This window comes from Apteryx mantelli, chromosome 2 (assembly GCF_036417845.1).
Source record: "Apteryx mantelli isolate bAptMan1 chromosome 2, bAptMan1.hap1, whole genome shotgun sequence".
NCBI classification, from domain to species: domain Eukaryota; kingdom Metazoa; phylum Chordata; class Aves; order Apterygiformes; family Apterygidae; genus Apteryx; species Apteryx mantelli.
The window spans coordinates 4,621,782-4,646,078 of NC_089979.1; the positions used below are offsets into that span (position 1 = coordinate 4,621,782).

At 45.7% G+C, this 24,297-nt stretch overlaps 2 protein-coding genes across 2 annotated transcripts in view; one reads left to right on the plus strand and one right to left on the minus strand.

Moving 5' to 3' along the window:
* SLC45A4 (solute carrier family 45 member 4) overlaps positions 1 to 10,248 on the plus strand; it is a 66,915-nt gene extending 56,667 nt beyond the window's left edge. The window contains exons 5-8 of the mRNA XM_067290108.1: positions 360 to 1,435; positions 1,548 to 1,647; positions 2,699 to 2,910; positions 3,684 to 10,248. Coding sequence (XP_067146209.1) covers positions 360 to 1,435; positions 1,548 to 1,647; positions 2,699 to 2,910; positions 3,684 to 4,046 — 1,751 coding nt within the window. The 3' untranslated portion in view covers positions 4,047 to 10,248. The remainder of the gene's footprint in view (positions 1 to 359; positions 1,436 to 1,547; positions 1,648 to 2,698; positions 2,911 to 3,683) is intronic.
* Positions 10,249 to 13,820: 3,572 nt separating this feature from the next.
* The window catches only part of DENND3 (DENN domain containing 3), a 40,189-nt gene continuing 29,712 nt past the window's right edge, over positions 13,821 to 24,297 (minus strand). The window contains exons 18-23 of the mRNA XM_067290109.1: positions 22,900 to 23,039; positions 21,484 to 21,644; positions 19,745 to 19,878; positions 18,544 to 18,659; positions 18,272 to 18,409; positions 13,821 to 15,391 (exon numbers count right to left, since the gene is read on the minus strand). Of these exons, the coding sequence (XP_067146210.1) occupies positions 15,191 to 15,391; positions 18,272 to 18,409; positions 18,544 to 18,659; positions 19,745 to 19,878; positions 21,484 to 21,644; positions 22,900 to 23,039 (890 nt within the window). The 3' untranslated portion in view covers positions 13,821 to 15,190. The remainder of the gene's footprint in view (positions 15,392 to 18,271; positions 18,410 to 18,543; positions 18,660 to 19,744; positions 19,879 to 21,483; positions 21,645 to 22,899; positions 23,040 to 24,297) is intronic.

Genomic DNA, 24,297 nt, shown 5'->3' on the forward strand with positions numbered 1-24,297 from the left:
AAAAGAAAGAGACTTTCATTTAAATTTGATTGAGGTTGTCTGATTTAAGAAACTCCCTTTTCTTTTTTTTCACTTTATTATTGGCAGTCCAAAAGCTGTGTCCTACTTGAACTATTTTTAAATTTAAGCTGGGTGATCCAAGAGTCCCATAAAAACCACAGTTTAGAGTCAGCAATGGTGTTCCCAGGATTGCTTTGCCTCCAGTCAGAAGCTAGTACTTGTTATGAAAAGAGAGATTTTTTGGAACATCTGAGTTAACTGAGAGTGGAAAGGAGACTTGTCTGTCAGGTTGAATGTGGTTTTGGGGCATTTTGGGGCTGTTGCCTGTTATGTGACAAAACTCCTTTATCTCTCCGCAGGTCTTGGGGGAGCAATCGGTTACATGCTAGGAGGGCTGGACTGGACACAGACCTTCTTGGGTAGTATTTTTAAATCTCAAAAGCAAGTCCTTTTCTTCTTTGCAGCCATCATTTTCTCTGTCTCCGTTGCCCTCCACCTTTTTAGCATTGAAGAAGAGCAGTATAACCCTCAGCAGGACAGGATTGATGAGGAAGGAGACACACTTTCTAGCGTGAAATTCAGCAGTAGTCTCCCCCCTCTGAATCGACTGAATGTAATTAGTGAGGAAGATCCATACGGAACCTCTATATTCCACGATGAGGTTCAGTCAGAGCATGATCTCAATATGGAGTTCCTCGAGGTGAACATTGTAAGAAGTAAGAGTGACTCTGTTCTGCACATGCCTGATGCTACATTGGAAATTGAATCAGAGCTGCTTTTTCTGCATGACATCGAACCCTCAATTTTTCAGGATGCTTCGTATCCAAACACTCCCCACAACACCAGCCAAGAGATCATGAAGTCCAAACTCAACCGCCTGTCTGCTTTCCTCAGGGACAATGAGAAAGAGGAGGAAATGTTGCTTGATAATCACTTAAATGAAGATAAAGTCCCAAACGCAAATGGCTCCCTACCAAAAGAGTTCCTCAACGGACACGCTAGAATCGGCATGAAGCAATCTAGTACTTCAAATTCCATGCGAAGGCGAAGGCACATGTTCTACCGTCAGCCATCCTACACCTTCTCGTACTATGGCAAAATAGGCTCTCACCGCTATCGTTTTCGTCGGGCCAATGCCATCGTCTTGATAAAGTCCTCGCGCAGCATGAACGATATCTATGACATGCAGAAGCGGCAGCGGCAGAAGTGCAGACACAGGAACCAGAGTGGCGCAACAAATTCAAGTGGAGACACAGAGAGTGAAGAAGGGGAGACTGAAACCACTGTCCAACTCTTGTGGTTGTCAATGCTAAAGATGCCAAAGGAGCTGCTGAGACTGTGCGTTTGTCACCTCTTAACTTGGTTTTCAATCATTGCTGAAGCTGTGTTCTATACAGATTTCATGGGGCAGGTCATCTATAAAGGTGATCCAAAGGTAAGAGAGCAGAGCTGTGTTACCACTGGCAGACCTGCTTATAGTTCCTCATTTCCGAGATGTGCTGATTAAAAGCCAATGACTTTGCTTTTGGTTTTGGGTTTGTTTGCAGGCCCTTTCTAATTCAACTGAGTTACATAACTATAATGCTGGAGTTCAGATGGGATGCTGGGGACTGGTAATTTATGCTGCTACTGCTGCCGTTTGTTCAGGTAAGAGAGTCTGCACAGCTGGACAGTGGAATGAACCTCGTAAACATATTGCAGAATAAATTATATTACATAAATGTATTGTTTTGCTTCAGTTAGCATCCACCTCCATGTTGGGGTGATGCATAATATGCAAAAGCATTTCACATGGTCATAATGGGAGAGCCTCCTTTAAGAATCAGTATAAAAAACTCCCTTCAAATACAGAGGTGGACATATGAAAAGGTCTGTTGAGTGGCATAAAGCACAAAATCATACCTAATGATATTGAGTGGCATTTAGCTAGTCATCAGTAAACTAGAATTATGCTTGGTCAAAAAAAAAAAAAAATCAAGCTTATGTAAGAGAGTTTTTAAAAGCAAAATTAATATATTTCTGAGACAAGAAGCTTAAAGTCTATTTCTTGCTCTCTAATAACAGCTAAACCAACCATGGACCTTAGCAGTAACATTTAGGCTTGGAATATAGACTCTAAAATTCAGAGCTTTTGGTGCACTTGAATTCTGCCTTTTGCAGCCCATGTGCAAGCATGTTTCTACAGATCGGCGTCATGGGGACTGCCTCTTTGGTGAATCGTTTCAAATCAAAGTCCAGACAGCTTGTTTCTAAACGCAAACCGAAATGTGGCTATAAAATTGAATTATCTCATCATTTCATTTGACAAATGTGTTTGCATTAGATACAGAATCCACTCTGTGGTCAGAGCTTAGAGCATATCTGCATTGTTAAATTAATAAATAGATAGCATTAATTAACACACCCCAACTGAGTGGACCAGGACACGTTTGAGCCTTGAAGCACCGAGTTCTGCTCCAAGTTTTGCCACAGCCTTGTGGCGTGGCTCTCGGCAAGTCTCTGAACTCACGTCTGTTCCCCTGTCCCTGGAGTGGCGACACGTCCTATCCCAGTGAGGACTGAGCTGCGCCGCTGAGACACACCGAACACCCAGAGCGCGTCCAAGTCCTAAACAGCATATCGAGCTGTCACGGTCACGTCGTACCATAAAACTTCACCGAGTAAACTGATACTTACCTTTTGTTCTCAATCTCTGCAGCGTTGTTGCAGAAGTACTTGGACAACTATGACCTTAGTATAAAAGTCATCTACATCCTGGGCACGCTGGGTTTTTCTCTTGGCACTGCAGTGATGGCTATGTTCCCCAACGTGTACGTCACCATGATAATGATCAGCACCATGGGAATAGTCTCCATGAGTATCTCCTACTGCCCCTACGCGCTTTTGGGACAATATCATGATATTAAACAGGTACGTGAAATATATTGATCGAGGCAGAGCGTTCACGTTTCTCTGTAGATCAAAGTGACAAAATGGATTTAGTACATCCAGTTATCTGAGATATCTGCTTTGTTGGGACACGGGCCAAGAACAGATTAGTGCTTGAGAGTAAACAGCAGGGTCATCGTTGCTTTACCCTGTGCTGAGGTGTAAAAGGATTTGAATGCGTGTGAAATAATTACCGAAATATTTACTGTGTGCATGGTTGTTGCTCCTGTTTCGTACAGGTGTTACATTCGCGTTAGTGAGGCTCTTAGCAGTTTTTTAGATAGAGCGGTGAGTCTAGAAATGCAGCTATGGGTTTGGCAAGTTATAAGGCAAACTGATTCTCCCGGAAACGAGGATGGCTTTACTTTCCAGTTTTTAGCACTGCTATGTTTCAGCTATAAATTCATCAGGGATCGCTTATTTTAACATGTTTCTGCATGGGGATTGGGAGGGAGATTCCTTTTTAAGATCACAGGAACAATTTCCGCCAGTGATTTCATTGAAATTTTTTTGCAAAACCTAATTTTGGGGCCAAGTTCAAGCTAGGAGTGCCCCAGTAAATACCTGTCTCTTGGTGTAAATAAGAGGGCTGTTGAAAAGGAGGCTGTTGCTCTGGACATACATAGCCTGCATGATGCCCAAGGATGGCGTAAAGGCAACCACATGGCTGAGAAATTTCGGGAAGATACTAGTGTTCAAACATCTGACGTCATCCTTTGTTTTGTCTTCTAACACGTATTTCTTGTCTCTTTCAGTATATTCACCATAGTCCCGGGAACTCAAAGCGAGGATTTGGCATAGATTGTGCTATTCTGTCGTGTCAGGTTTACATCTCCCAGATCCTCGTGGCCTCTGCGCTTGGCGGCGTGGTGGATGTGGTTGGCACGGTCAGAGTCATTCCCATGGTGGCTTCGGTGGGATCCTTCCTGGGTTTTTTGACAGCAGCGTTCTTGGTGATTTACCCCGAAGTCAATGAAGAGCCAAAGGAAGAACAGAAAGGAGTCGGCCCTCCGGAGACCGCCCAGAGCAACGGCACCAACGCCGAGAAGCCAACCGTTCTGAAGCTCACGCGCAAAGGGGCCGCCGCGCCGGGGCTGGAGAGCGAGTCCGCCGTGTGAGGCCATCACTCATCGTTCACACACATTCCAGGGAGTGCAGGTGCAGGATCAGGAACCCTTTTTTTTTTTTCCCCAAGAGAACAAATTAGGATCTTCAGTTCTTGTAGCTAAATTTGCAGAAAATTGCAGGCAGTTTCGTGCAAAAATGTAAATGAAATTCTGTAGTCCCTAATATAGGTTTGAACAGGTAGCTATGATGCTAATTGCTTTCTCTACAACTTAGAAATGTCATTTCTGAACACTTTTTTATTAAGAATACATTTAGATTTCAAATAAGTTTTATTAATCTGCATGATTCTCACAGTGTATACAATTAGCAGTTAGAAAAAATAAGTTTTTGGCCGTTTTTAAACTAACTGAAAATGGAAGCTATCTTGACCTATAGTCTCTTGCTCTTTTTGTCTGAACATTTCAGATTTCATTAGTACAGCACCTGAATCAAATGCTTAGACATCTTGATCGATCTTTTCCATAAGCACGATGATATTGGTCCGACAGCTACAGTTCGTTAACGTTAATTTTAGACTTCATGTTTTTGTTGGTGCAATTGCTACAGAAAAGTTTTACTTGCAGTCGTTTTCAAGACAAACAAAAGCAATTACTGCGGTTTCTAAGAAACTGCTGTGAATTCTTTTAGTCGCACTGTTCAACAGCTACTCCCGAGTCTGCTGCTTGTCGGGAATGGATAGCCCTGGGTGCGTGACGTGAACCGTAGCTGGAAGTAGCAGCAGCTGGGAAGGTGATCAGCACTCGCAGGTATTTCTAACACGTGCTGAATTTTGTGAATGTCATTGGAACACGCTGTGACAATTTTTAGCTGGGAGTTTTGCGTGCCGGTGAACTTTGGGGTTTTCTTGGCATTTAAAGCCGATCGTCTCTGGATGAAGCTGCCGCGGAGAAGGGCGTCTCTGGGGCCAGCTTCACGGAGCGGGGTGTGAGGAGTCTCTGGAGTGGGGAAAGGAAGTTGATGATTAATTGCACTTTTTACGGTCCTTTTACCTTCCGGCTGGGAACGCAGCAGCCCAGGTAAAGGCGCAGTGTCAGTACAACAAGGTAAACCGAAGGCCTACCTCTGTAACGTCGTGGCATGGTCTGGTTGCATAAAAATCTGTGTCAGAAACAGTTTTTAGGCCTTAAAATTCAATCCGCTAGCACGCGTTGCTGTTCCAGTCCCTGCATTGGAGGGACTGTAGGCTGGAGCTCTCCTGAGCTGCTCTACCAATTTCGTCAGCGCAACCTCCGTACCCCCGTCCTTGGTTCAGGACGTAGCTGCCGTGCAAAGACGTTTTCCGTGAAGAGCTTAAAAGAGCGATGCTAATCTCATTTAAAATATTTTTGGGATCACTAGCAGTGCCCCAGTAGACAAAGCTCAGAGATCCAGCAGCCAGTGAAGGCAACTTTAGAAACCGAACTTCCAGTTGTTGTCTAAGAAGTGTTTGTGACGCTATTTACTCGTTTTTGCATGGACCTACCAGCTGCAGTCAATCCATGTGGTAAACAGACAAATCACAGCTCGCTGCAAGATTTCTGCCGCCTCAAACTTCTTATACCGCAGTACTTTAAGGTGCATGTGTAAATCATGCTGCAATATATTCATTCAGAAGAAAAATATATATTTCAAAATGAAAAGCAGTTTTTAATAAATTACTTGAATCGTCAATGTATTTAAGAAATATGTATGTTTTGGTATGTTTGAAGTTAACGCGCAGTCTTGGCCGACGTCACTGATGAGTTCCTGGTGGCCTACGTGTGTTTCTAAGCTGAAGGCTTTCGGTCAGTACTAAAGTCCTGTGCTGTCAAGGGTGGCGATGTTGTTTTTAGGCCGGTGAAATTTCAGAGCGCTAAAGTACACGTGATCGCACAGGGCTTTTTTTTTTTTTTTCCAAGTGTCTCAAGAAAGTCGTTTTTCTTTAAGGTGAATATTTTTTATTTAGAACACATACTGTGAACTGTGTTCAGACAGGGGAATAATACTACTGAAGAATATAAGACCTTACGGAAGAAATCAGTTGCGAGAAATACTTTAACTGAACTTCTGCAGTGCATTTTATCATCTCAGTTACATTTAATATATTCTGGTGATATTCATATATAACAGAAATGAGTGTTGTATTTCACCCTATAACTGGCATTCTTGTAAAATATAAACTGAGTTAGACGTTTTAAAGTGGCTTTAATATTTTATTTTTAAACCTTTTTTGAAGATTCTGCTTTTGGTTAGACAAACGCTGTCAAGTATCCCTTCTTTTAACCTCCGTTTCTCGAACGGTTCTGCTACGGCCTGAAAACCTGCGTCTCCCTGGTCAGCGCCAGCCTTGCCCTTTTCCCCACCGCCGGCGAGTTGCGTCGATCGCGAACGCGGCTTTGGATTTGCGTCGCTCCGCGTAGCAGCTCCTTAAGCCCAAACAACCTTTCGCAGCGCGAGCGAGCGAGCCGCGGTCCAGCTCTGGGGAGGGACGAGGAGCTGAAGCTCCCTCTTGCGACCCAGCCGGCAGAGGGAAGGTAAAACCGTTTGGGGGCGATGAGATCACGCGTATTTGTTTCGCTTCCTCCGAACGGGCCGTTCGGATCCGTGTTCGGGGTCGTTTACGGGGCTGCTCGATTACCGTTTGTAACGCGTGAGCACGCGCGCTGCTTTGGAGCAGGAAGTTGTATTTCACTCCCCTGCGAAGCCGAAGGAAATAATTATCCATTGTAAAGGCTCCCGAGTGTCTGTAGTGCCGCCAGGAGAACGCGCGGTGGGGAGCCCCTGCCAAAGGAGCTCCTCCCGTGCCGGGGACCGCAGCTCTGCCGCCGCGGGCCCTCGCCGGGGACGGTGCCGGCGATTCGTCGTGCTAATGCCGCGTTTCCCTCGAGTTTGAGAGGTTTCTCCTTCGAGCCCCGTCGCTTCTCAGGGTAGGGTGGGCGTTCCCTTACTTCTGCACGTGTCCCTCGCCTTCTCCTTTGATGCAAAAAAGACTTCCTTTTTTATTTTCTTTTCTTCAATCGCATCCAAAAGGTAAAGTATTAGATTTTGTATCTTCTTGCAGAAATGAAGGGGGAAGAAGAGAGTCGAGGGGGCTGTTTTTACTTCCGGGGACAATAAGTATCGTTTCAGGTTTGCCGATTTGATCCCACGTGCTCCATCTCTTAGCGTCTTGCCTGCAGCAGGTTTAAGGTTTGGCGATTGACTTCTGCGTTGCTCTGTTCTCTAAACAGTTTTCCAGGCTCTGCCGCGGTCTTTCTAGCGACACATAACGCCTCTGATATTGGACACCGTTAGTGCTCGGATTCGCGAGTGCTGAAGGAGAACTTCGTAGCGGGTAAGCCGCACGCCTGGAAGTAATTTTGCATTAAAGCAGAGAAGCTCAAACGCAACCGTTTTGGTGGGCGTAGTGCGGACTTTGCACCGTCGGGTTGTCGTAGAGGCCGGCCGGATCTGAACTGTGTGTGGATGGCAATTTTGGATTACAGAAGCAATAATTTCTTAGGGATGTTTCCCTTCCTGCTGGTTAGTTGACCTTCCTAGAGTTTTATTACCTGAACAGCCTTGTAATAGTGTGAATCGGGCCGTTAGCTAGCGCTGGTGGTAAGCAGAGCTCTGGGCAGATGTGGGTTGTTCAGCGTCGGGAGGGAAGAAGCCGGTGAAGCCACCAGAAGTTAGTACTCTTTGAAACACCTCGTGTCCCTTTCCCCTTCCGTGCAGAGCCTTTTTTAAAGCACATATTCCCCGCTCAGAGGGCTGAGGAGAGGTGGCTGTGAACGTGGCCTCCTGGTCTCCTTGTAAGCGTCAATCCTGGCCGTGGAGCCAGGGACACAACGGGCCGCGAGCTCCTTGCAGAGCTGGCGTGCAAGCGGGGCTCGGCCTCTCTCCTTCCTCTCCCGTCCCATTTAATTCCCGCACGGCAACGGCAACAACGGCGATTTCGTTGCCAGGTCCCTCCTTAAAAGCCTCCTTTCACCCCATCAAAACCCGACCCCAGCTGCTCGTCCTTGGTGTGCGGTGAGCCTGGCCTTGGGCTAATGTCCACCATGATCTGGGGGAGGACTTCCACAGCCACCGGCGGCTTCGTTGCGTCCGTTCGCCACTCTGCGGGTTGACGTCGCGTTCGCGAGTAGAAGGTGGAAGAAAGTTGAATTTTATTAGCAGCACCGCGTCCGGCGCCCGGTCGGGCAGGAAGGGAGAGCAGGGGAACGGCCGCGCGCAGCCGGTGGCTTCCTGCCCGGAAGCGCGGCTCAGCGGTCCGAGTTGGGATTTTGGTGGTCGTTCACGTTTTCGGTCGTTTCCATTTTTGCAGAGACAAGTCGCCGAGTTGTGCCACGCTCTGCGGTTGCGCGTCTACGATGACTTGTAGTTCGATCGCTGAGGTTTAGATGCGTGTGTGTATATGTGGCTGTGTGTACGTGTATATTATATATATATATATACACGCTGTTCAGGCCAAAATATGATGATGATGATGATGATTTGATGGCTGTACGCTCTTTGTCACTGTACTCCACAACGTTTTCGACCGAGTTCTTCCAGTTTTTCCCTCGTCCCAGGCCCACGCGACACAAGCTCAGCTATAAATATATATCCCGTTTGAGTGACTAAGTGAAATCCTGCATGGTTTTCTGAGCACATGTAGCAGCTTCGGCATCTGAAGTATCTATCGTGAAGGAGAAGTTGGCTTTGTTTGCAGCTGTTTTGTCCTTGTTTTCTTTTAATAGGCCAAATAAATACAACGAACACCAAATGTTGCACAGAAATGGTATTAATGACTGTGTATAAGAAATACCAAATTTTATTTTTCTTTGCAGGAACTTTATGGTCGCGGATAGTCCTCTAGCTGTTATTCTTCCTTGAACCACAAAGCTGAAAGTTTGTAAAAATTGCATTGAAAATGGTCATTTTCTTACAAAGTTGAGCTACCCAAAGTTTGCTGGCTCTCATGTTGCATCCAGAACAAGCGATTTGCAAAGGCAAGCTGCAAACGCTCAAATTCAAATGACATTTTAGTTTAGGGGGTCAGCAGTTTGGACAGTTTTAGGAAATGGTATTAGATAATAACGAACAGGCTCAACTGTCTTTTCGTAATATGGCGCTAACAGATGACTTCAGCCTGTCAGGGCAGCCAGGTCTGGCCATTAGGATGTTCAGTTTTTCCTGCGATTTAAATTAAGATCATATCCTGTCAAACTGATGGGAATTTTTGTCCCTCTGTGTTTCCGCAACCCAAATAGCCCTGCAGCCAACCTGTCTTTTAACCTTGCCTTGCCGGTCCTGCGGAGAGCGCGGAGGAACGGGAGCGGGGCCGGCTCGAAGCCGACTCGTTTGCCGCAGAAGTTACAGCAATTCAGCCGCGAGCGTTTTCCACCCGCGTAACGACACCCAACTAAAATTAAGAGGTTTTCGATGCCTTTTTTTGACCTGCGAAAGTTTTAGAGGAAACCCAGCGCCTTGGTTCGATGTGACGTGCCCTGAGGCGTTCTCCTGAAATTGGGAAGCTGTGGGTAGAGCTGATAGGAGCGTAGCCTCGCTTAACTAGTCCTTAGCCTTATTTCGTCTGCACCTATTCAATACTCAGCGATAGCCAAATTGTAGCTAATAGCCCCAAAGCTAGAAAGCCTTCCCGCTCCGCAGATCGGCAGTTCCCAGGTTTGGTTTGGTTTTCTGATGTAACATGAACACTAAGCCCTTTTGGTAGCCAAATGACCAGCTTATTTTAAATGCCTCATATTAATAGAAAGCTGCATATAGGCATCTCATAGCGGAAAAAGAAAAAAAAAAAAAAAGAATATTTAGTTCCTTTGTGAACTGGCCATATGACAACTACTTTTTTATCAACTTATTAAGTTGGGGCACTATAATAGCTCTTGCTGAGTTTAGCAATGTTTATAAGCATGTGTTAAACACATAATGTTAAGTTTTATGAGGAAAAAGGGATAAAGAAAAGTAATGTCACAGATGAATGTTTGAGTGAGTAGACGGCATAATGTATGTATGTTTTTTATTTCTACACTGTTGAGCTTGTTTTCTGTTTTAAAAGTAAGAAAAAAGAGATTTGTTGCATGAGAACTGTTTTATTGTGTTCCGCACTTTCTGTTCTTTTTGTATAATCTTGATTTTTTTTTTTCATTTACGCGTAGAAAAAATCAATTTAGAAGTATTCTGCTCCACGTTACATTGTGTTCCGATCCGTTGTTCTGAAGTTCGATCTTAATAAACATTTCAGTAAGAGTCTGTGGGTCGTGTCGCCGTGTTGTTTTGCGCGGCGCTTCGGCGGCGGCACGAGCCCCTTCTGAGGACGCAGGTACTTGGTGCTGGGGACGACGCGGAGGGCTGCGCCGCTTCCCGCGGCTGAACTAGCGTTTACAAAAACGCCGCCTCCGAGTGTTGGCGTGATCACCGGCGAGACGAAGCGGAGAAGATGCCGCGGGGCGCTTCGATTGCCGGGGCCGAGGGGCTTTAGGTAGGCGGACGGAGGTGCCCGCTCCCGCCTTCGGCAGCCCGTCGGCCGGGTTTCGCTTCTCGGCTCCGCGGCGGCGCGGGATCCTCGGCACGGCAAGGCCGGGAGGGTTTGGGGGGGAAACGGGGCCAGCTTTGGTTTGGAACTAGACGCAAGGAGCTTATGGAGAAACCGGTTCGTATCCAAACTGATTAACCGCTTGGGCTTTGCCAATGAGGAGACAGGGAAAAACCCAAGGGACTTCTATATCGGGTTACAAATGCCAGCTGGCAGGGTTGAACTTGGAGCCTGAAGATCGCTGTTGTCTTGCTTTAATTTCCAGCAGTTTATTTGATGAATTCGGTCTGTGGCTGCTTCTTCTGTAGGGACTCGTTCAGAAGCGGTGCCAGCAGGCCAGAGAAGCTGAGGCCCCCACAGCCTGCAGGTCATTTTTGGCTACCTACAGCCCAGAGGGGCTCTTTTCTCATCAGAGCTGCAGGTTCTGGAATAAGGGAAACCATAAAAACGTAATAAATCTGACTTCCAGCCTGAGCTCAGCTTTGCTTTTCTACCAGCACCGAGGGGAAACTGTGGGTCTTGTCCCACCTGGGAAGGAGCCTCTGCAGATACCTGCAGAAAAGCCGCAGGAGGGTACGAGACTCTCCTCCTCACTGCCGTTTGTCCAGGCTGGAGCTCACCAAGTGCTGCTTCCCATTGGTGTCCATGTTTCTTCATTGTCTCTCCCGGGACGAGGTGTTTGGACATGCCTGGGGTTGCAAGTGCCCTCTGGGCTCTCATCCTGTCTGTGGGTGCCTCTGATCACCTGATGGAGCCCAAATTGAAGTGGGCATTAAGTGACAGCATCTGTCCCAGCCACTGGGATCTCCTAAGTCGGCAGGCGCAGGAGACCCCCTAAAAGCCGTAGGGGTGTTAGCGAGGCTGGGCTGGTTGGTTGGTGGCCCCTATCGCGTGCCCCTGTCTGCACGGGCCCTGGCGGAGCTGCTTGGTGGGAGCCTGGAAGGAGAAAAAGCTGAGAGAGAGGGAGAGGCCGGGGCAGCCCTCCGCCTCCGCCGTTTCCTTTGCAGCGACAGGCGGGATGTGCCAGGAAAATGCCCTTGGGGCGAGCGGTGGGAAGTAGGAACCTCCCCGGTGCTGTCATTGCTGCCAGTGATCCTCCAGCGCGGAGGGGAGGCAAGAAGGTGCATTGTCCGGCTCCGTGGAAAAGTGACTCATCCCGCCGATAGCGGCTTGGCGGGCGCCCCAGCCCTGGCTGACGTGATACGAATGGGCCTGGCCCCGGGAACGGCGGGTCCGTCCTCGCGGGGCGCCGGGCTCCAGGCTCACCGGAGCGTGCCGAGGAAAGAGCGCCTGCGTCACTCCTCCCAGCTATTGTCCCAATTCAATGCGGCTGCTGCAAAATAGCTCGCAGCGGCCTTGGAGCGGCTGGGAACGCGGCGGAGAGGAGCCTGCCCTGCCGCTGCCCCCCGCTTTCCACGCTGTCCCCAGGACGGGCCGAGCGCAGCCCTCTGCCCCCCCACTTCTGCCGAAGCGCCCTGGAGCTCCCCGTCCCCCAAGGACACCTACCTGGGCCCTCAGCCCCAAAACGGCGTCAGCCCCCAGCTCAGCTCTTGGCCAGAGCCATGGGGGGGGAGGGCCGGCCACGGTGGGGCACGCTGCGTCCTCGGGCAGCAGCGGGGCGAGGGAGGGAGCCAGGAAGGGAAGCGGCTCTTGGGCCGATCGTGGGAACACGCAGCCCTCGTGCCGGCAGCCTTTCCCAGCACCGCGGGGCCCTGGGCTGATGCGGAGGGCGAGCAAATAGCATCAGGGTGGCAAAGGAGGCGGCAAGGGCAGAGCAGAGCTGTCACGCCGATGGCAAAACGGGGGCTTCTCCTACCAACAGAGCCACCGCACCGGCAGCCCACGAACCGCAGGCTGAACCGCAGCGGCAGAGGCCGTGTCGGCCCCGCTGGCCCTCGCTGCCCGCCCGGATCCTGGCTCTCCCAGCGGCTCCCACCGCTGCAGCACGCGCGGGGCTTTCTAAGGCCAAACACTGCCATCCGCCGGTTCGAAAACTCAACAGCAAAAAGGAGCGACCAAAATTAACCTCGAACTTCATCTGGCTGCCAAAAAAACTGGGCAATGCGTCAAGCAGCGCCGGGAGGCCAGGCAGTGGCACGGCTGGACTGAGCTGGGGCGGGAGGCATGGGGCACGGCTGGCTGCCCCCACGGGGGCAAGAGTGTGTGTTCGGATGGGCCACTTGCCACATCTGTTTGCCTGCGAGCAGCCTCTTACAGCTCAGAAGGACTCTGCCGCCTCTCCCGGAGGAGGTTGGTGTTAAGCTGAACGGAGACAGGTAGAAGAGCCAAAACCGCTCTGGGCAGCAGAAGACAGAACTAATGTCTAGCTCCGATGCAGGCTGGAAGGAGGCAGCAGCTCCGTCTGGTGGCTCAATAGGATATTTTTCAAACAAATTTTGCAGAAACCTATATAATTCCAAGCCCTGATGAATAACACAGGCAGTAACGTCTGTTTTCTGCTTGTACAGCTACCTCCTAGTGTCCTCTGAGCGCTGCTGGCAGGATAAGAGACTCAATCACGGGTAGAGTATTGAGTAAACCCACCTGACCCTCCTCTTCCCACCAGGCGAGACAGCCCAAGCTGCTGTTCTGCTACTCCAGGAACGTGTACTGGGGGATTTGGGGTTGTTTTAGTTAGTTAGTTATCTACAAGGGTTTTTGTTCCTCAGGGTTTTGGTCGATGTGGTTAAACTGTCCTCTCTGCTGATGGGCAGCTACCCTAGCAGCAGCTGGCATTATAGAAAAGAGTATTTTAAAAAGGAGACATCATTGCTTCAATAAATCGCACTGAAGTCCTTTATCAATAAAAGACGCTTACACACATCCAAGGGCATCTGCCCTGCTCACGAGCTGGTTCTCAACGGGTTGAGAAGGCAAAGGCAGGTCTGAAACCCTCTGCAGATGTGAAAATGAAGGCAAGGGCAGGCAGGCGGCGAGTTGGTGCATAGCGGGGAGATCTTTGCACCAACTGAAAATGCATTAGCAGCTCTTGCGTGTCTCTGGGCAGAGAAACCTTTTAATTCAGTAAATAATTCATTTCACTTACCAGCTGCTCAGGAAGAAAATGAGGAACCGGAAAGTTAGTTACAGATGAGGGGCTCAGTGGAGGACACAGCAGCAGCAGAAGCTGTTTTTAGGAAGGAGAACATGAAGATAATGATTGATAGCAAAATCCAGGCAAATCTCTCTGTAGCACATACAAAGAATGCGAGTCAATAGTACAAATCTTCATTTGTGTATTGAATTATACTGAAAAAAGAACATGGTATAAAGAGGCCACAATATCAATATAGTGTTTTTTTTTTTCAATTTAAGAATATTAAATAAAAAGGCAAAATTTCAATTAATTACCATCATATGATAAACATCTTTCATCAGCACATTAAAAGAGTTAGAAACATTGCATGGAGTATATTACCACTATTTTACACTTCTAGTAGGCATATACTATTTTAGTTCATATTTGTTAAGAGTAGCAGCCCATTTTTTCCATGTATTCACAATTTTTTTTAAAATATTTTATTCCACTTTACTAAGCAATGATACGGACAAAACTGTTCTGCTTATATGTCTTGTTTTACATACAGATAATTCTGTGACTAATGAGAAAACAGATACCGGTATCTTTATGAGGTTTGTACTAACTTCAGAATTTACAAATGCTGTCTTTAAAGAAGTGATTAGGAAACACTGACCACAAGAAACGCCTAGACCACAATCTGGTGATGCTTACTTCAGTAATTAAGGAATATGTTCGATGACTTCAGAAAACTTAAAAATTACGTAGGTTCTGCACTAAACAACAGCAGTTCCTCCCATTACAGAAACGGTGATTGAAGGAAGGAGTGGTAGAAGTTTGTCTGCATAGTAACGAAGAGATTGCTGCCAAAAGCAGGTATAATATATATATTGAAATTAAATAAATTAAGTGCTTCTGCTGGGAAAATAATAATAATAAAAAAAAATTACAAACGCCAAGTGCAGTGCATTGTTTTTAAAGGAAAAACAAGTGTAAAAAGTAAAACCATTAAGGAGAATACCCAAGTATCTTGTTTCGCTAGCAGGGAGCTTTCAGTGCTATTAGGGGGAGCCCGTCTGTATCTACATTTAAATAATACAGCACCATAAATATACATACAGTAGTACTGGACAGTCTTCCCAACTAAATCTAGCTGCTAGTTTAGAAAGATACTTCGCATTTACAGTAACCCCATAAATCCAACAAATGCATTTAAAATGTTTTCCGTGAACATTTCAAGCTATTATATAGGCTGTACAGACAGTATCAAATCCCAGCTTGCAGGCAATCCGTGCGCCACCGCAAAAGAGCTCCAGCGGAGTTACCGAGCTTATTCCGCGCTGGCTTTGGCTCTCGCAGCGCAGCACACGTCGCGCCATCTGCTCTGTAACCCTGCTCCTTCATAGCGATGGCCGTCAAGTTTAAAGCCAGCGACCCCTCTTGTTCCCGTTTCCATTTCCTTATCGATTGTGCAGGCGCATGACAAGGTGCAGGAAGAGATTCTCTTCTGTTTTGATTTCCTACAACAATGTAGTTACGAAAATACCTCAATAAATAACACACAAATAACACTGATGGGTGGTTGACTGAGGTCTTCACTTTTTCCAGCAAAGGTATCCATCTTTTTAATAGCTTAACTATTCAACTTTCCAAATGGCAATCTTCCCTTCTTCCTTTCCAGAGCCGCTGAGGACATATCTGTCCTCTGCGGAGCAAAGTGCCTTTACTGTATCAGCATGACCAACCAACTCTTTCTCCACGGTCTTCTTCTCAGCGCTGACCACATAGATCTTCCCTTTGATTTTGCCTTGTGATCTTCCCCTGCTGCCAATCCACATCTGGGGGGAAATAAAGAAAAAATAATAATTATTCTTTACATTTCAGTCTAGGACACAGTCCAAACGGGAGTTTTACATGCCGCAGAGATACAGCGAGGGCTCTCTCTTGCTGGGCTGGAAAAGGGTAATACTGAAAACTTCCTGTGTACGTATTTATTGGAGTTAGCGGCTTCCCCTCTGCAGAAGGAGGTTCTGAAAGGGATCCTGGGAAAAAAAACAAACTAATAAGTCTTTAATCCCTGGTAAGATGGCAGATGCTGTAGTAGAGAATAAGATCTCTGAGGCCACAGACAAACATTGTCTACTGGGAAAAAGGCAGCTGGGCTTCTGCAGGAGGAAAACCTGCCTCGGTGACCTGCTGGAGTCCAGGAGGGCATCAGTAACCACGTGGACAGACGGGAGCCCGGGGATTTTGATTTTCCAAGAGCCCTTGACTTGTCTCTGGTTCCACAACAAAGACTCAAACAAAATAAGCTGCCAGAGGACTGGAGGAAACGTTCGCTTATGGCCTGAAAGCCAGTTAATGACCAGAAGCAATGGGTATGGTTTAATGGACACTTCCCAAGATAAAAAAAGAGTCAACAGTGGGGAACCCTGGGCATCTTTGTGGAGGCCAGTTTTCTTTAAAGTCTTCATCAATGACCTGTAGAATGGTGCATGAGCTGAAATGTCCACATTAGCAAATGATATTGACCTCTTTCAGGTAGTCAAATGTCATGCCAATAGTAAGGAATTCTAAAAAGGACCTCAGAAAATGAAGTGAGTGGGCAAAAATGCAGCAGACGAGCTTCGCTGCAATGTAATGCACTATGGAAAAATAATCTGAGCCATGCCCTCATAATCCTGAGCTTGCAGGTGGCAGTTACAACTGCAGAAAGACCCTGGAGTTATCACTGACATTCTCCAGTATCAACTAAATGTGCAGCAGCAGACAAAAAAAGACAGCTAAACACTGGGCATCACTAGGAATGGTATTAAGAACAAGACAGAATAAACCACAGCACACCCACATCTCGGGAGCCGTGTGCAGTCCTGGTCTCTGCACCACAAGGACACAGAGAAGATAAAGAGAAGTTATCAAGGGAATGGAGCAGCCGCCACAGGAGTGAAGATGAAAAACGCGAGGACTCTAGTTTGGAGAGAAGACAGTTAAGGAGGGATGAGGTCAAGGTTTACACGATCACAAGGAGTGCTGACAAGCTGAATGCAGAACCACTGTTCACCAGATCCCACAGTTAGAGAAATAAGGGGCACTTGCGGAAACTAGTAAGAGTTTGGTTTCAGAAAGAAGAAAGTACTTCTCCATACCTGCCTGTGGGGGAACTTCTGGAACTTGCTGCTACAGGAAACTGCGGCAGCAGCAAGTTCAAAATGGAATCGGATTCACAGAGACCAGGTCCAAAAACAGACAATAAGAGATCGAGGTAGAAACGTACACTTTGCTATCCCTAAACAAAAGCCATGGACAGGGAAGCGAGTTCAAGAGGAATGGACTGCAGAGAGAGGCCATGCTCATGCTCGCTCCATACACAGCACTGCAGCTGCCGCTGTCAGAGGCAGAATATTGGGTCGGATGCACCTGGTCTGGCCCAGTTGCGGTGCTCTTGTGCATAGTTTTGTACGGTGTAAGCGCTCACCGTTGCGTCTCCGCCAGAAAGCAGCCTCTCTCAGACAGACGCACTATGTAATTGGGTTTTGTCTCAGGTTTCTTAAAGACAAACAGTGGTTTGTTTTCAATTAAAGCACTTAAAAACAAGCCTCTGGCAGACAACTAACAATGCTGTTGTTCACCTTTACCAGGCTGCAAGTCCATTCCGGCATCCCAGTAAATGTTGTAATGCTGTGCAGAGGAGGAGTATGGGTGTTCTGGCTACTGCCACAGGCTCCAGCCTATCCCTTGGATAACTGAGGCTGCTGAGGTGTTGGCAAGCTGAAAGACGGTGCATTAAATGCTCAGGCTCAGGAGGTGGATTGCACAAGGATGTTTTCTAGTTTTCTCTTTTGTATCAATGAGTTGGGCTATGATGCTAATTAAGGTGGAGTTGAGCTAGGAATGAGTGGAAGAGGAAAGGAACAAAACTCTTAACTAGAACAAAAGAGAACTTAATGTCTTTGGGTTTCCAAGCAATCCTCTATTTTATAGGTTGGTGCAGGATCCCAAGAGCATGTGGCTAAGGCAGATGCTGCTGTGATAATAAAGGTGTTAGGCGAGGTGAACGCCCTAGGAAGCCTCGTGGTCTCTCCTCCATCAGACACCCAGGAGCACTCACTGCACCAGTTGCTTTCCCAACATACATTGGCTATTTATTTGTAAATTAACCCTAAACTCGTCCATGTGGTACCACACATACAGTCATTTGCACAGCTACTGCTACACAGGCTGAGGCCAACATGACAGGGACACAAGACGGCTAGGTAGGTTGTTCGCTCCTTTGGTCTCTGTTGAGTTAGGCATGTGGTGACTAAACAAGGAAAAGGTCATCTACAAAAATAGGCCAGCTAATCAGCATTGATTGGTTGTCTATTAACCTTTTCCAAGGCTTGGTCTTAGGACCCCTGAGATTAAATATCAAGGGACCTAAACTTTTGGTTTATGCAGTTCCTTGAAAATGTCAATGGCTAATGAAAGTCACCATGCATTTAATTACTGATGAGGCTTTCGGCTCTCCATGCTTGCCGGGTACTTGTAACAGTCAGTTGTTTTGGGCTGTCATTAGGTTCTCTGATTTCAAAGATGAATTCATGTTTCAGATCAGCCCATACGCAAGCACCCAGTAAGGAAGCTAACTAATGATGGCCCATGAGAGCTGCAAACAAACAATTCTTTGTACTTTGGCAACAAATTCCATAACAAGTAAAAATAGTCCAAATGTCACTCACCTGATTTTTAACTTTTATCATACATGTAATCTCAGAGCAATCTTGAAGATGAATCTTTTGAGGTGTACTTGCAAGATCTCTGGTGTTCCAAATATACAGGTCACTACTCCCTGAATAAGACGCCCATACTTCATCTCTCTAAAGCACAAAGATATGTTTAACTTTAGCACTGCTGATAGCAAATATATTGCAAGAAGTAATTATACAGCACTGTTTCTAATGCCACAGAGTCACACTTGCTCTAAACCAAATTAACAGTTTAAATTTAATACCTCAGGAAACAGCTGGAAACAGAGAACACATGAACACACGTCCTTCAGGTTATGCTCAATTTTCATCTGTAGTCGAAATTCATGAGTTGACACTACGAGTATGCAGCTTCCAGTACCTTCAATATTAAAGATAAAGTGTTAGTAGCAGAAGTGCCCACTTCCTCCACCGCCACAAACCATGGGGGAAAAAAATGCAGCATAAATGGATGTCTCTAACAACTGTCTCGTTTCTCAATGCCCAGAGAAGTCTTAGATGTACTTCATGCTGCTTTTCCCAATACCCAGGCCTTAGATCTGTTCTGCCTTCGTCCAAATGCTGGCTGCTATTCTGCAGCACGTACTCATCAGTTTAGAGTCCAGTAATAACAAGAGGAGAGGAGACAAGTTCTTTAAAATTAGATCTCATACTCAGGTTCTCAAGTACACAATTGTTTTTGTCTACAGAACAGAGACCAAGGGTCTGTGCTACAAAGTTACAGGGCTGAATCCTGACCCCACTAAAACAGTGGCAGCATCACTACCGACTGCAGCAGGACCAGGAATTTCCCTGGGCTTTAGCTGTTGTCCTGTTAAGTTATATATATGCTTGGATCCAGGCTCTCATGTGTGGCAGTACTGAGTATTAGAGCAAATTCTTCAGGCAGTCATTATTTAGGAAATAACTTCAAGAGGATCCTATATACTGTCACAAAGCCTTATTTAAGTCATCTGAATTCCTACAGGGGGGATAGCAGGTTTCTGGAAGCGGTTAAAATGCAGGTTTGGGGATTACCAAAGTCAAACCAATACCATACAGTCTGTGTCAAACACCCAGCCCAATTTCCAACTGTTATCACCCCACTAGACTTTAAAAGGACTTTGTCAAAGCTTTCCATCCCGATTTACAGACATCTCCAGTGGAGGTTAGGCAGATACAGCGCTGCCAGAAGTCACAGCCTGGGCCAAGTGCAATACATGCAAGCATGTAATCTACCTTCAGTAGAGATCCAACCTAGGCATCTATGTGAGTGTTTTGGAGGCCGTACCTACTGGTAAGACTGTTCAAACATACTAGGTGGAGAATGGGAAGAGTCGAGAATGGGAGAAAAACTGGTCATGTAAGCAGAAGTCAGTTTTGGATTCAGGTATTGTTTTTTTCTAATAAAAGTGTAATACGTAAAATTGTGTGGGTTTTTTTTTATTGTTTGAGGAATGAACTTACAGCACCACAGTAGATCATTATGAAGTTTGACAGAAGTGAGATTTTGGCAGGGCAGCTGAAATGCACGGTTGACTTTCAGACTGCTGATATTCCAAGCAATCACTGTCCCATCTGAGCTGCATGAGTATGCCTCACTGTTGGTACAGATATAAAAAAGAAATTCAATAGTACAGTGTGCATTCATGTTCAGAACAAGAGTTATACACAAGAGAAACCGTCATTTGCAGCATAACAGGTTTTACACCAAGCCAAATTAATGACCTTCACTTCACAGAGTGAAAGACTAAAGTATAGTAACGATTTCCAACAGAAAATGGACTGAAGCCCAAAAGGCTGAGGAGCCTGACACTAGTTATTTTAATAGCAAACAATTAGCCTGGTTCAGTTCTTTGAAACAAGGTGACCAGAGTCTTGATAGACACGAGCACATACATCCCGTGACCACCATGACTCGTAGGGTAGGATTTAAATCCTCTCACCATTTTCTAAATAACTGGCTCTAAGCAGCTGTGTCTTGTGTAGGCACTTTGCTTATCAGAATGGCTTTGCATCCCATCCTGATGCCAGGCTCTTGATCCCAAGCTCTGTCCTTGCACTGCACAGTGCTTTCAAGCAACCAACAGAGAGCTCTAGTTTGCAGCCAGGCATCCACCTTTCAAGCTGTTTATGTCTCTTATTGGAATCAAAGGATTCCAAGTACAGAGAATTTGAGGGTGAGGGTTGTTTGTTTGGTCATTTTTAAGATTACAATTCGCAAACTCTGCATCACTGGAAACTTAGGCTAATTCAGAGCTTTAAGTGATCTAGAGCATGCATTATGGTTATGCATCAGAAGTTAAGTAGAACAAAACTTTCCTTTTAGTTCTCCTGAATGCTGTTGCCTAGGGGGTTTTCTCTTTCTCGGGTTAGGACCGAAATATCTCAGAATTGTTTTTCATTGCTATTGCACCTGAGGAAACAAATCGCACTATTCCATATACCCTTGACACTTGTTTTCTTCAGATGAGAAAACCTTTTTTGAAGGTCCCAACAACATTTATAAGCAGATTCTCCCTAGAAGCCAGCTAAGACTGCTGCACCACTGGCAGAGCTGTAGCTGGTCCAGCCTGGGAGTTGCCGCCCCCATGGGAAGACAACAGGTTAAAGGCCCCCGGCCAACAAGGTTCCTGGCGTACCAAAAGATCAAAAGCGTTCTGCCTGAACAAAACAATAAATGTATTATTATTTCCTTTACAAGCACACAGGATAAATCCAGAAGTACGCTGTAAAAATCTAGTCAATGATGTGCTCAAAGCAAAAAATGAAGTGGTCTTTAAACCGCATCTGTGTTGATTCGTAGCTGGATGCTGCCAATTCCCAGCTGCTCTCATCTTTGTCCAAGAAAGCATTCCTTTATCCTTGTTGTTCCAAAGCACATAATGCTCTTTTTTTTTTTTTAAAGGAAATTTTTAGTTTACCATATACAATATGAGAGCTACCACACTGGGCAAAATGAAGGCTTATGTTAGGAGGATAAGTTTCCCCTGTTAAAAGTAATAAACTGCTCCCACATCTTGGAAAGCCAGTCACTGGTTTCCTGTATGAGCTCGTTTTTCTTGAGCAAAAATTAACACTTTGCCTTTGTTTCAAATAATTCAAGCATCATACTAGGTCACTTGGATCTTTAGCTGGTTCTCTGCTCATTACAACCTAAATTCTCCAAGCTGGTGAATACTGTCCAATGTTGCAGTTAAATATACCTGGGTATTCCATTCTTCTTCTCTACAATGATGTCTGTAACATCAGAACGATGATCATTTAGTTGCTTATTACAAGACATACTATGGGTGTTAATTATATAAATAAAGGAGTCCTGAGAACCGATCCACACTTGACTTTGTTCTACCATTACCATACAAGTCTGCGGAGAAAAAAAAACAGGATTAAACACAACCCAGAAGCAAAATCAATCTTTAGTGTAACATGGAAAAAAGTTACATTAAGATGCTGCAGTTTTCTGGCAATTACAGTAAGAGATCAAGACTCAACACTCTGGTTTTTCGCTCCATGCTTTGTTCTGCTCAATAAATAAAAGAAGAGGATGGATCTCTTTGCCCAGCTTATCCTTCATTAAAACAGGATTAATAATGTATCTTGGTAACTGACTCAAAGTTTTGACTCCTGGCTCAAATGAACTAAAAGTTACAAAGGGTGTCGGGGAAACCGCATAAGTTTGTGCATTTCTCTCATGGATTGGAAGCTGTCCTACCCATCTGATATAAATATACTTCTTCAGTTAGAAGCGATGCCTAAGCAAAATGCTGTCTTCTACTCTACTGTCTTCAGAATGACCTTCCCCCATTCAGAACCTCTTCATTTCTCTCCCTCCCAATTCCCTTAAGTTTCAAACTTACTTACTCCTTTCTTTCTCCTCTTTAGAAAATCCCCTGCATCGGATTCATCTCCAGGATTTCTGTAATCCTTCCACCCAGCCCCTCACCAATCAGCTTTACCTCTCCCTTTTCAGCTCTCTTCTTCCATCTCTCACACTCATCCACAGTGATGTTTCTCAGCTTCCACAAAAGTGACCTAATCCAACTCTTTTGGTTCATGTTCTCTCTCCTGAATGTTTTTCACTCAGCCTGCAGCTCTGGTTCAGGAGAGTTATTCCTTTCAAATGGTCTTCCCCAAGCAACTCCCTCTAATCCACTGGCTGAGTCTCCTTCTTTTAGACTGCTACCACTCTTTCAATATCATCCACTGGCTTCCTTACACCTTTCCCCAACTTCCAGTTCTTCAAAAGACTTTTCATCTATTTCTCATGTTCTCCTCTTCTCTTATATTGATTATCTCCACTATTCTTTCTTCTCAACTGTTTCGAAACCAGTCTTTCAGCTCCAAGAACTCATACCTTCAGGCCACTACCTACCCAACATCTGATCCATCACTTCCAATCAGCTGACTTGGTCACTACAAATTCATTTTCTCTCCCTTCCCTTTTTCTCAAGGGTCTTCATTTCTCCAGATCAACTGAAGCCCAGAAAACCCAAATGTCTTTCTACAGCTTTTAAGGAATAAGCCTCACAGTGTGGCCTAGCCCATGATTCGGGGTCATACAGGCTGTAGTAATAGAAACATCAAGTTAAAGCAGCAGTCATGACATGTGTCAGTCTTACCAGTTTAGAGCTGCCCATTTTGAAACAGTGTTGTTGAATAGACCAGGTAGATGCATCAAAGACCACCACTTTCCCCTCATTTAAAGCACACCATAGTTTTGGATGAACACTGACAGGTCTTTCTGAAGGGTCAAGTTGTCCTAGGAAGGAAGTGGAGAAGGTGAGAGAGGAAAGAGAAACAAAATCCCACAAGTCAGTAGGGGCAGCACTGCTGGCGACACGTGGAGAAACTATTACTACACAGAGCATCTTCCTGGTGAACTGTGTCTGTGCCCTGGAACTTACAGCACCAGTTAATGGGTGACACAGTTCTCACAGTGAATTTGTGCTCCTTCTCATCTATTTGTTGAGCCCACCTGATGGCTTAATCTCACACTCTGAAGTTATTCAAAGCAGAGATAATCTTCTCCACTGATGACTGTAAGTGCTTAGCTAATTGGGATTGCAGGCAGGCTTTTAGATCCTATAAAATGCAGCTGATAAATCCATTCATTCTAACTGCTACAGCACGAGAGTTCTGCTTAAAAAACCCATATTTAAAAGAAAAAAGCACTAACAAAACCCCACAAGTTACTCCTGCCCAAGTTCTTCACTTTGGAATTTACCTTCCACTTTGGTCTTAAACTGCCTGAACATGGGAACTTTAAGGGCATGCCCCAAAGTACATCCACTTACGCTAAGCAACTTGGTAAAGAAAAAGACAAGGCCTAAATGGGTTTAACCAGAAATGAACGTTATCACACGGTTTAAGATGAAGAGAAACTACTCAGGAATTTTCAGAATTAACATCATCTCTGCTACCTAAATTCACACCCGTTGCACAGAGCTTCAAGTATGTGGGGATTTTTTTTTAAATGGATAATCACATACTACGTCCCCTCAGACCCACTACTAGATTTAGTGTGCTTTGTAGATCTGCTCTTGAAATGAATCAGGATTTTGCAGCAAAAGGAGACTTATTGCTAGAATCCCTGCTTCACTTCTTAGCCAAATACGTGGAGCGAGTGAGGCAGAAGTTAAGATCTCTAGTGAGATCTTAGTGCCTCTGAATCAGAATTGCTACTCGAACCATTTGATTCAAAATTTCTCATGGATGTGCTAACAGCATGCTCCTCATTTTCTAGATGCCAGTTCCGAGATGCAAAGCTACAGTTAATGAGACTTGTGCTTGAACACAGGAAGTGCCAGATATGGCTATCCGATCCAAGACATCCCAAATGAGGCATCTGAAAATGAGAGAAGCCTTTTGGCCTTAACTTTTTTCCAGCGATCCTGTGTCATCTCTAAAATGAAAGGTAATATACCTCCTCTGACAGGCATGTTACGAAAATAACTTCATTAGCATCCACAAACTAGTCAGAAACAAATGTGCCAAGCATCACAGAAAAAACTCACAAG